This window comes from Alosa sapidissima, chromosome 16, assembly GCF_018492685.1.
Source record: "Alosa sapidissima isolate fAloSap1 chromosome 16, fAloSap1.pri, whole genome shotgun sequence".
In the NCBI taxonomy this organism is placed as follows: Eukaryota; Metazoa; Chordata; class Actinopteri; order Clupeiformes; family Clupeidae; genus Alosa; species Alosa sapidissima.
The window spans coordinates 135,001-147,500 of NC_055972.1; the positions used below are offsets into that span (position 1 = coordinate 135,001).

Genomic DNA, 12,500 nt, shown 5'->3' on the forward strand with positions numbered 1-12,500 from the left:
GTTCCTTCATGAATCACGCACCCCATTTTCTCAGCAGAAATGGCACAAACTGCAGTTGACACAAACAACCACAAGGTGTCACTTGGGAGTTCTGCCACTACTATTTTTGATGCAACTTGACTTAACTGCTTCCATGACGCAGTGAGCCATTACCAAACATATATGATAATACAATAGCGTGAGTTTATATATACCATATTTGTCACGGTTACTTATAGATCTGATAGTGTAAAGATAAGTGCATGAGACTTTCAGCTGGGGCACGGGAACTTAAATTGATCACGGTAGTTTAAGCTTACACTTAAACAGACAAAACATTCTAATATGAAAATGTAGATGCAGTTGTTGTAAAATGGTGCAGCTCCTTTAAGAAAGCCCCGTGCGCAGGGATGGAGAGAGAGAAAGCGAGAGGGGATGTGTGTTAGAACTTAGATGCGTGTGGAAAAAGTAGACGTGCTGTTGAGACTGTCAAGTCAAGTCAAGTCAAGTTTATTTATATAGCACATTTCATACACAGAGGTCATTCAATGTGCTTTACATAAACAAAACCAAACGATAATAACAAATAAAAGCATAGAAGGGCAATATAGTCAAAGAATAGTTAAAAGGTAAAGATCATAATAAAAAGAAAACATAAAACACAAGGTAAAATCATTTAAAAATAAAGAATAATTAGTAAGCAAAAACAAAGGCAAAAGTAGTAAAAAAAAGTAATAAAAGACAAAGTAGAATAATTATCGAGGCAGATTCAGAATTTGTAACTCGGCACAGTTAGCAGAAAGCGTCTGAGAACAGTTTGGTCTTAAGTCTAGATTTAAAACTGGCTACAGTTGGGGCCTTTTTAATGTCATCCGAAAGTTGGTTCCACAGCTGAGCCGCATAGCAGCTAAAAGCTGCTTCACCATGTTTAGTTCTAACTGTAGGTTTTACTAGCAGGTTTTTCACCTGGGACCTGAGAGGACGAGAAGGTGTGTACTGCTGAAGCATGTCTGACAAGTATTTAGGTCCTGCTCCATTTACTGATTTATAAACAAGCAATAGTGCTTTAAAGTCAATTCTGTGACTTACTGGAAGCCAGTGCAAGGACTTAAGAATTGGAGTAATGTGGTCAGTTCTTTTAGTTTTTGTTAGAGTCCTAGCTGCTGCATTTTGTATCACCTGAAGCTGTTTAATAGTCTTTTTAGGAAGGCCTGTGACTGGAGTGAGTCATATTCAAAATAATGCAAAAAATAAATCCGCAGATAAAACCAATTATCCTAATTCATTGCAACCACAGCATGCCTGCTTGCTGACATTCAAACGAAAAATATATCAAAGCACCTTTTGCGTTTGAATGTAGCACGAAACAGCTGGACAAATGATTTAGCTAATTGATTATAGCCTGCACACCAGCAATTGTTGAACATTTACCTGTACAAGACAGTAGCCCAGCCTAACAAGCATGTTGCATGTTGTAGGCCTACTGTAGAAATTTCACTTAAATTGCAACCGCAACATGCCTGCTTGCTGACGTTCAAACGACAACGAAAAAGATATCAAAGCAACAAGAGGGTTGAGTCTGAATGACACGGAGTTCAGACTCATATTGCTCCTCATAACCATCTATAAAAAAAGTGTTTTTTCTTTTCTTTTTGAGCACGTCCGAATCCCAGGACATAACGCACTGGACCTTATAATAGGCTCGAGATATAATTCCAAAGGGGGCAGATAGGGGCCTACTGCACTTAAAACTTAAAAAGATTGAACGAAGCTTCCCGAAATTTGAAATTGCGATCAGTGACTGGCATCGGGTGAAGCTTTTCGAAGTTGAACAGGCTATTAAAAACTATTTGCGCACCTCAATGTCACAGGAGAGACTGGGCTCTCCCTTCTATGAATTAAAAAAGACGTTATGCTACCTGCAAACTGGCCTATGATTTCATTGCTAAGTTTGCGGCAAAGCAAGACAATGTTTTTTCAGAGTCAGGATATGGCGAGTCAGTGTCATTTCTTTGTCCAATGTTAGCCTACAGACCAGTTTCCATAGTGCACATCTTATCAACAGTTTGAATGTCGTTTGTGTTTCTGCTCATTGACAAATACTGTTCAGCACAATGATTCATGCCCAATTAATTTCCCCTGTTAAAGTGTTCGCCTTTGTTACACTATTTGGTTTCGTGATGTAGCCTATGATAAACACCATATGGCCAAATATGTGACTCAGCTAATGTTATAGGCTATACAATTTCCCCTCTTAAAGACAAGCTGGCTTATTAGACTAGGCTACTAAAATGCACCGACGGTAACCTTGGCTACCAAGTTGGCTATGTGTAAAGTAAGCTATCGCATGATTTCATGCACGTAAGTTCATGCATCTGTCAAGTTCGCACAGGGCCTCGCACCCCCTTGCGACGGCCCTGCAGCTCCTCCTAAGACAGCGAGGAAAGAGTTAAAATACGTGATAAACCCGGGAAAAGTTGACAGGTTTGTTTCGGTCCCGGTGATTATTTGTGAAATTGTGCAAACGACAGCCTTTTGAAGGCATTTCAAGGAAGGTGTCATAGCATGCAAGCTCCCAAATTGACCCAGTAGCCTACAGAATGCATCAATAAATTGTTGGGACTGGGGAGGGTCATGCGTTTTTTCTCAATCATTTTGGAGGGTCATAGAAAAATTTCTTGCTGGCGAGGGAGGGTCACGTCTTTTTTGACTAACGCTCCCAAAACTCCTCCGGTAGCCCCTTAAATAAATAACGAACAGTCCCTAATTGATTATAGCCTGTAGGCCTACACCAGCAATTGTTGAACATTTACCTGTACAGGACATTGACAGTAGCCCAGCCTAACAAGTAGATGTTGCAAAAGACATCAAAAGATGCAATTAATCAGAAATAAATAATGTAATCTGCATCGCTTTATTATGACCGCCGCGCAGCGAAGCGGTCATATAGGTTTAGTCAGATTTTTTTTTTTTTGTCCAAATTTCCGTCAAGGATTCCAGGGAGACAGAAAGACCGGGGTAGACAAAACTTGGTGGGCATGTAACCCCATATGGATAGCATGGAACAATCGTTTTTCGTTTTGATCTGTAGCCACCCCGCTGGACTGCACCCCCCGAAAGGAGGGTAGGGCAGACACAGTTTTCTGTGAATATCAACAGATATGACACAAAAAAGTAAAAATGAGGTGTAATCACAGGTATCTGTGATCTAACATAGTCAAAACTGCACGAAATTGTAAGTGTAGGATCACTATGACACCCTCTGAATGCGCGCCAAGTTTCGTGGAATTCCGTTCATGGGGGGCCACAAAATAAATTAATTTATGTTACTATACACCAACTGGCCTGTAGGTGGCCAGAGACAGTTTTCTGTGAATATCGAGAACCGTAGGGCCTAGGAGGTCCACCTTTTTTTTGTATGTTGGTCTTAAGGGGGCATGTCAACCCATCCCATTACCACTTATTTCATGTATAGCGCCACCTAGTTAAAAATGAAAAAACAAAAAATGAGGTCTTTTCATCACAATATCTCTGGCTGACATGGTCAAAACTGCACGAAATTGAAAGTGTAGGATCATTATGACACCCTCCGAATGCATGCCAAGTTTTGTGAACTTCCGTTCATGGGGGGCCTTACAATAAAATAATTTATGTGTACATTTAGTGACCGTACACCAACAAGGATTCCCGGGACACTGAAAGACCGGGGTACACGAAACTTGGTGGGCATGTAACCCCACATGGATAGCATGGAACCATCATTTTTTGTTTTGATATGTAGCCCCCCCGCTGTACTGGACCCCCCGAAAGGAGGGTAGGGCAGACATTAAACTTTGACTAACGTTTCGATGTGTCGATGTTTCTAACTAACGAACATCGAAACGTTAGTCAAAGTTTAATAATGTTCTGCACCTTTTACTAAAGAATAAAGAAAATTAAGAAGACATCTGAGCTGCACCGGCGTCTCTCCTTCTCTCTAAAGGCCCATTCACACCAAGAACGATAACGATAACTATAAATAAATATTGTTCTCGTTAATATGAATGACGACGTTCACACATAAACTATAACGATATCGTTGGGGATCACTTTCAGAGCGATTTTCAGAACGATAAAAAGCTAATAGCCAATCAGAACCGATTGAATTTTAACCGTCACATTCATTAACACAAGGAGAGACTTTGTTTATCGTTGTTCAGTGTGAACGCTTTTATCGTTATGGTTATAGTTATCGTTTTCGTTATCGTTCTTGGTGTGAATAGGCCTTAACACTTTTTGGCTTTGGCTAAATATTTCTAAAATCATTGGAGTTTCACTAGTCACATGTTTTAACAAGGAACACTTGTTATTGAACTAATAACAGACGTGTGTCGAAAATTGACTTTACTTTCCATACGGAGAAATAACATATGCAGAGTCTAACCAAGGTCAATCTTGCCAAAAAAGCCCTCAAACCTGAAAACACATGAGGCAAAAGTGCAAAACATCACAAAACTAACTAAACACGCGCATATTTTTGTATTGCAATCATTGCAGCCTACAGTTGTAACAGCGCGTAACAGTCGTTTTACTCTCCTTATGCGCTCATTATAAAGAACGTTTAACGTGTCCCAAAAACAGCTATCAACTAATCACCAAACGTCTTATAAACAAGTATTGCCAGGAGCAACACCTTGCAAAAAATTATAACAATAGGACTTTATATGGCTCTGCTCCTGCCTAGATTCAAACTCCAAACTGCCTGAAAGTTGCAGACCTGGAAATACGCGCATTAACCCACTCGACCGTCAGACAACGCTATCTGTTTCGAGTAGGCCTATTGGGTAGGACTGTGGCACATTACCAAGTGACCAAATTCGTTTTCCTTTGTCATATGAATGCTGTCATTTTGTTAACATTACTGTTAAGGAGATGCTGTAGGCAAAGGCTATATTTAACCTCGTTAGTGTAGTAAAACAAATCAGAACTATTCACAAGGTTTCTGGGCAGCATATTTATGTTCTGTTAGCAAGCAAACTTCTCATGACTGCCGACAAAGTAGCCTACTGCCAGCTGACGAAGCTCTCATTTTAAAACATTACTGAGAGACAGGCACTGTACAATCAAGACATCTTGCCACTGAATCCAAAACTATGTTTAACATTATGTACAAAGCTTATAGGCTACAGTGGACTAGCATGTTGCAGGGGCTGCTAAAAACACAGAGAAACACACTGAAAACTCGGCCAATCACAGCCCTTGCTGTCGAATGCTTGGTCCGGTTCGACCGTGGAACGCCACAGCGGACTATGCTGCCCCCAAGCGGCTGCAGTTGTACTTACATTTCACCCAGCTGCGTGATGAATGAAGTGTCAATTATTAACTGGGACCCACTGTATCCAGTTATTAGCCTACTCATTGCACTGTGTATTATTAGCCTACTCATTGCGTTGTGCATTATTAGCCTACTCATTGCGTTGTGTATTATTAGCCTGCTCATTGCGTTGTGTATGAAAACTATTTTAAACTGCACTGGCTCATGTAACCTAAGTCTCCCCAAATGATTTAAAACAAACAAATGTCAATGTCCAAATATAGCATTTAGGGATCATTATTTGTGTAGCCTAAAGTGACTCAATATTGATTTGCATTGTTTATTATCACACACTCACACATCCCCAGACACTCCCACCCCCTCAGCCTACTAAGTTGTGACTTTTGGAAGCTATATGCTAGTTGGTTCACCCCACCTCAATGAATTATGCTAAGCTAAGCTAATAGCTAGGCTAACCTCAATGAATTATGCTAAGCTAAGATAATAGCTAGGCTACTGCTGTATAACCACTTCCTTTTTAGGGCCGTTTCTGACAGGGAAGGGAACATTAAGGGCCCGTCCCATTTCTCCCCCTTAAAACTTCCACTAGGTTTTGATTGCACTCAACATTAAAGGCCCCTCGACAAGGGAAGTGGGGGTGAAGATCTTTCGCTATGAATTGGGACACCACTATATGCAAATTAGCGTAGCGAACGTGCTCACCTACGTCACACACAGCACCGACGTGTCTACCGGTAGTAGCCTGCTACTATTTTCATTCAGGAACATGCCCGTTCCAGCGGTCATTGGGCTGTGCTGGTTTATCTACATCTGGTTAATCAACAAAGATATCCGTGTTCATGTGAACGCCAGAACACACATCCTAAATATTGACGAAACTACCCAGATCGATATATAACGTTATTTGATGGGCAGACTCTCTCCAAGCACTCAGCAGATATCATGAACATCGTCAGATAGCTTCGTGAGATATTTACTAACATTAGTGTTCAAAACTCAACAGTCCATCAGATGTGCATCAAACTAACATATTTAGAAATTTTAATATGCTTATTTGCGAAAATATATGAAAATTTTGGCTCGCTGAGCTCGCACGGTATCCTGGGTAATTTCATCTCCCACTTCGTTTTAAGCCTGCATCGGTCCTGGCTATATTTTGAGGGTTGATTTTAAGGGGAAAATAGCACTTCCCCTTGCTCCCTAAAGTAATGGGACACCCTAGCCCAGTGGTCACCAAGCTACGGCCCGCCACATCATTTTGGGTGGCCCCCCAAAACATGTCTGTGGTATATAGCATCTGGCCCGCACCGGAGTACGACATCGTCAAACTATAACCTCCGTAATTTCCCCCATTCATTCTCTATGGCGAGTCATAACAATACACATGTAATACTCTTTTTGTCCACTGGTGGTTGTTTTGGCACTGTTTCGCGTTTGCCATTGAAAACGGAATGAACCTACCTGCAAACAATGTAAGAGGCCTATGCTGACTGCATCAGTGCTCAAAGTATTCTAAAAGTGTATCAATTAATTGTTAATATCTAACTAACTTCTATTCAAGTCATATTTCTTGGACTTTCTGGGATAATTATTTCTATTTTTATTCACTCTTCAAATGCTCATACAAATTCACAAAGTTCTCATTAGGTGAGTGAAAGTTAGAATGGTGGTCATTTCAGATGTTTTTGCCTGCACTTCATAAAACTTTCATAGTTTGAGAACTTTAAATTATTTGTAGGATATTGCTTGTTCACAACTTGAACGGTGTATACACACACATTTTAAAAAAGACACACATTTTAAATAAAATATACTCCCTGCTAATACTTTTGGGAATGCTAAAGTCTTTTTTATTAGTTTATTTCATTTGAGCATGGCATGATGGCAATATAAACACAGCTAACAATGGTATTAAATTGCAGTAGCCTATGGTTAAATGTAATGGAATATTCAACTAAGGTAGACTGTTGTTGTTCACAGCACTAAGCTATTTATGGTTACTAATATACTCCGAGACTCTGGCCCTCTCTTAGAGCCAGGCATAGTGAGCTGGCCCTCGGAAGAAAAAGTTTGGGGACCACTGCCCTAGCCCTACACGTGCAAAAACGAGGGTTAGGGCAAAAATCTAGGGGTAGGGGAGGTATTGGGACGGGCCCTAACACTACATTATTATCTAACATTATTACCATTGTATGTCAAAGCCATCAAGAGAAAATAGTTTCATTACATTACATTACATTTGGCTGACGCATTTTTAGCCAAAGCGACTTACAACATGGTAAACAGTTTAAGTTTTAGAGCAATTCTCAACAATTTTAGGACAATTTAAAAAGCATTAGAGTACAGTAAGAATAAGTGCATCAGTGAGTGCTGTTTTTAACAGTTACTTGTCAGTTTAAGACGGCTGATGAGTGCTAGGATCAGCAAGACTTGTTGTAAGTGTTGATATGAGAGGAGATGTTCTCTAAAGAGCTGGGTCTTCAGGAGTTTTTTGAAAATGGAGAGGGATGTCCCTGCCCTTGTAGGAACTGGCAGTGTGTTCCACCAACGAGGAACAACAGATGAGAAAAGTTTGGATTGGCCTGAGCGTACCGGTGGTAGAGCTAGATGTCGTTCATCTGAGGAGCGCAGGGGTCTGGAGGTAGCGTATGTCTGTATGAGGGCATTCAAGTAGGTGGGAGCAGAACCGGAGACTACTTTGTAGGCAAGCGTTAGAGCCTTGAATTTGATGCGGGCCACCATAGGTAGCCAGTGTATCTGGATGAGCAGCGGGGTAACATGTGCCCTTTTAGGGTTGGTTGTAGACCAGGCGCGCCGCCGCGTTCTGGATCATCTGAAGTGGTTTCACTGCGCAGGCTGGGAGACCTGTCAGGAGGGCGTTGCAGTAGTCGAGTCGTGAGGTGCCTGAACCAGAAGTTGGGTAGCATCTTGAGTCAAGTAAGTCCTGATTTTCCGTATGTTGTAGAGTGCGAAACGGCATGACCGGGCGACTGAGGCAACATGATCTGAGAAGTTTAGTTGGTTGTCGAGAACAACTCCTAGATTTCTTGCAGTCCTGGTAGGTGAAATAGACACGGAGTCAGCTACTTTCTGTCTGTACGACATGACTCGTTTAAAAGACACGCTAGCAACAGATGCTAGCACCTAGGCCGAGGGGCAGCAAGTTAGCGAGTTCAGGGCTTAACCGCCTTGTGTGTTCATTGCCGGTGCGCTCCAATAGTCTACTATGGGTAGTAGCAACATGCTAGTTCGCTAACAGAAGCTTTGCAAATAAACTGACATGTTTTGTTTACAATGACAGGGGTATCCGATTGTACCGTGTATTTGTCTGGAACATTGACACACACACGCATGCACGCACGCACGCGGGCATTTAGGCTTAGTAAATACCTAAAGCCAAGTCTGTAGTTTCAACATAATAGCCCCTTTCAAACAAAACTGGATATAAGGCAAGAAAAGTAAACAACATAAAAAATAATCGTAATAAGAAAATCGAATCGGACCGTGATCCGATATATATATATATATATATATATAGAGAGAGAGAGAGAGAGAGAGAGAGAGAGACTCACCACTACTCCCACAGTCAGCACAGGACAGCAGGTGCTCGGGCCTCTTGTCCCGGTTGGACTCCCTGGTGCCCAGACAGAAGCTGCAGATGGGGATCGGGTCTGCCCGCACCTGAGTGTGTAACAACGGAAACACACACACGCCGAGAGTTAACACAGGAAAACACTCACACGCCAAGAGTTAACAACACATACACGCCAAGAGTTAACACACACACAAACTGATACAGCAGCACACACACACTGATACAGCAGCACACACACACACTGATACAGCAGCACACACACACACACACACTGATGCAGCAGCACACACACACACTGATACAGCAGCACACACACACACACACTGATACAGCAGCACACACACACACACACACTGATACAGCAGCACACACACACACACATACACTGATACAGCACACACACACACTGCCTCTGATACAGTCAAGATTTTATGATCCCCTCAGAGTCACTGGCTTTCATGACAAAACCCTTCAGACAAAGGGACACACAAGTCAAGACATTCACTCACACAAATAACCACTAATAATCCAATCATAATCTATCACCCATATTTAGTATATAAATAGCAAAGGCTAAGAGTTGAAGTTCAGCAATATAACTAGTAAAATAGTGGAAGTGAGGAATTGAACATCTTCTGCCGGCTAGCCCAGCTCCTTAACCTCTGACCTCTAACCACTACACTACCACCACCCTACAGGCTACTGCACGCTAGCCCAGCTCCTTAACCACTACACTACCACCACCCTACAGCTCCTTAACTCCTCCAGCAACTACTTCTCCTCCAGCTCCTGCTACCACCACCCATAGACAGTAAAAGAAATGGACGAACAGACTCCGTTGTTTTCAATGGGAGGGCACTGAGTCAAATAGAACGATTTTTCAGTTGGTCCCCCCAGTACTGTGCAGACTCGCACTTAACTTCGTGACGTTGGCCATCAAACTAAATCATATGATAGATAGGCTATACAGAAATTCTTCTCACACTTCCTTTGCCTTCAAAGTCATCAAAGTTAAACATTTATTTAAGTATTATCATTAATATCATCCTCACAAGTGATATCAAGTCGTGTTAATGTTGAAACTACCACACATGATCATCTTCAAAAACAGTCCTGGTAAAACAAACGAAAAAGTTATAGCCTAGCACTGCTACCTAGAAGCTAATCTTCTTAAAAATGAACTGAACTGAAAGAATCAACATTGATAATGTGTTGATTATGACAATTAAAAATAAATGACACAAAAAAAAAATAATTTAAAAAATCAACACGTAGCCTTTTTAAGCAACACCAAAATTGCATTTGTTAGTATTAGAACGCTGCCAGTTTCAATGACGTCACTGGCATGGTAGGACCTGAGAAGTTCTATAGGCAACAGCTGCAGCATATTATGTATACACGAAAATTAGTAATTTTAATGGCATGGGTTACACATTTGAGCCTGTGAGTGACAGGCCTGTAGTGTCTTGACTACCACTAGATGGGGGACGATCGGTTTCAGGCTCCAGCTCAACCTTCAGTAGGATCGTTTGGGTGAAAATGACTGTGTGGGCGCTGCCGGAGCATGGACACTGGAATCTATCTGTTGCAAAGCAGTGGCGAAACGTAGGGAAAATGTTTGAGGAAGCCAATGTGACGTGAAAAAAATATGTTTATTTATGTATGTGTTTATTTCAGGGGGGAATACATTTTGTGCAATGTACAATATAGATACATTTTGTGCGGCACAACATAGGCTACTGTAGACCTAGCCTACGGGTCATGTAGAAAACTGGACGAGGGGCGCTTGAGACAGCAACACGCACGCTGTCTCTCTGTCTCCCTCCATCCCTCACACACACACACATTGCCTACTGTACATCCTCCACACAACTGCATACTCACTCACCACCACTACATTAGGCCTATGCGAATGCTACGGTGCATATACAAATAAGCTTTGTCACGGCAATGTAGGCTAACGCAGTCTGGACTACTGGCACTCGTAACAGCAACTCACACGGGCTATCTCTCTCCCTCCCTTGAAACTGTTAAAAACTTTGTTACCCCAAGTTGACCCCAGATACACGAGTTTGCCGTTTATTTTAGGCTAACGTTAGTGGAGAGTTTGCAGATTTTTACCTTGTGGATGTTGATATTGTACAAGTCTCTTGGATAGCAGCTCTGCGAGTTAAACTCCCTCGCATCAACACTCTGCCCTGAGACGGTGAACAACTGGCTTCAGGGTGAGTAGAAAGGGACATTGGATTCTGTTTACAGACCCGCTGTGGTTTAGTTACCAGCTAGTAAAATCGATTATTATCGATCTGTGATATCGTCGGAGTCATGGTTTATACTCTCTATGGTCAGAGTGCTATAGCTTGTGGAGTTTGACATAAGAGTGTTTCCAAGGTGTTTAGCTGCTATATATAGCCCTTTCCTAGGTTGGATCGTATGGTAGCCTATCTAACACTGGACCTCATCTGAAAAAGACTACAAGTTGCCCCACCGAGTTTGCGATAAAGTAAGCAAGAAAAGGGTTTTTTAAGTCAGGATATGGCGAGTCAATGGCATTTATTCGTCCAAAGTTACAGACCAGTTTCCATAGTGCACATCTTATCAATAGTTTGAATGTTGTGTGTGTTTCTGCTCATTGACAAAATAGCATTCAGTATGATTCATGCCCAATTAATTTCCCCTGTTAAAGTGTTCGCCTTTGTTTCACTAGTTTGGTTTCATTTTGTATGAGATTTTGTGATGTAGGCTAGCCTACGATAAACAGCTTATGGCCAATATGTAACTCAGCTAGGCCTAATGTTAGTTTCCTCAGCCATGTCAGCTAGCCTCAGACTCATTATCTGCTATGGCTGCTAGTGCTAGTGCGGAGTAGCTTACCATGCCAGTGACGTAGCCGATTGTTGAAATCCAACATGGCGGCGCCCGTGTAACAACAACACTTTCAACGTACAATTTTATCCCTTTTAATAAATTCAGCCATTTTAATCATTGTACCAATGAGAAGAAATAAAATACATCGGTTATATCACCTTCAAATTCCATTTCAGTTCATCTTTAACACTTTTCTGACCTACGGTCAATCCTTTGAAAACCTCTGAAATGATTATCATTAGTGCCGTTTTTCATTAGGTTTACTTGCCTCTATCCAATGCTTTACCTTAACATACAATGGTATTGTAGGCTACATAGCTTTGTTCATGAGTTTCCGTGCTGGCTGGACTGAGCTTCTTATCCAAACAATACGGTTATCTCCCTACGGTGCGTTCCCTACAACCGGACTCGCTAACTATACTTCTTACGGGAACCTCAACGTTACATACGAGGTAGCTGAGCCTGTTTTGCCTTCTATTGTTTATGTAGATAATACAGAAGCTACAATGTCGGTACAGGATATATGCTATATGAAGTTATGGCATTTCAAAAAAATCCTAAAATGCTTCTATGGGGTTAGCAGAGAAGTGGTCCCTCCAGCCTACATTGATTCTTCTACTTCCGGGAATTCGCCTGCCCCCTTGCCACCACCCTGCAGGCTACTGCATGCTAGCTCAGCTCCTTAACTCCTCCAGCTACTACTCCTCCTCCAGCTCCTGCTACCACCACCCTGCAGGCTACTGC

The 12,500-nt window shown here is 41.8% G+C and overlaps 1 protein-coding gene and 1 long non-coding RNA gene across 2 annotated transcripts in view; one reads left to right on the top strand and one right to left on the bottom strand.

The window, feature by feature from the left end:
- Window positions 1-12,500, bottom strand: part of kat6b (K(lysine) acetyltransferase 6B) — a 74,089-nt gene that overhangs the window by 41,911 nt on the left and 19,678 nt on the right. The window contains 1 exon segment of the mRNA XM_042065115.1: window positions 8,866-8,974. Coding sequence (XP_041921049.1) covers window positions 8,866-8,974 — 109 coding nt within the window.
- LOC121684952 overlaps window positions 1-12,500 on the top strand; it is a 25,835-nt gene that overhangs the window by 11,458 nt on the left and 1,877 nt on the right. The window contains exon 2 of the long non-coding RNA XR_006023222.1: window positions 10,566-10,580. This is a non-coding gene — a long non-coding RNA (uncharacterized LOC121684952). The remainder of the gene's footprint in view (window positions 1-10,565; window positions 10,581-12,500) is intronic.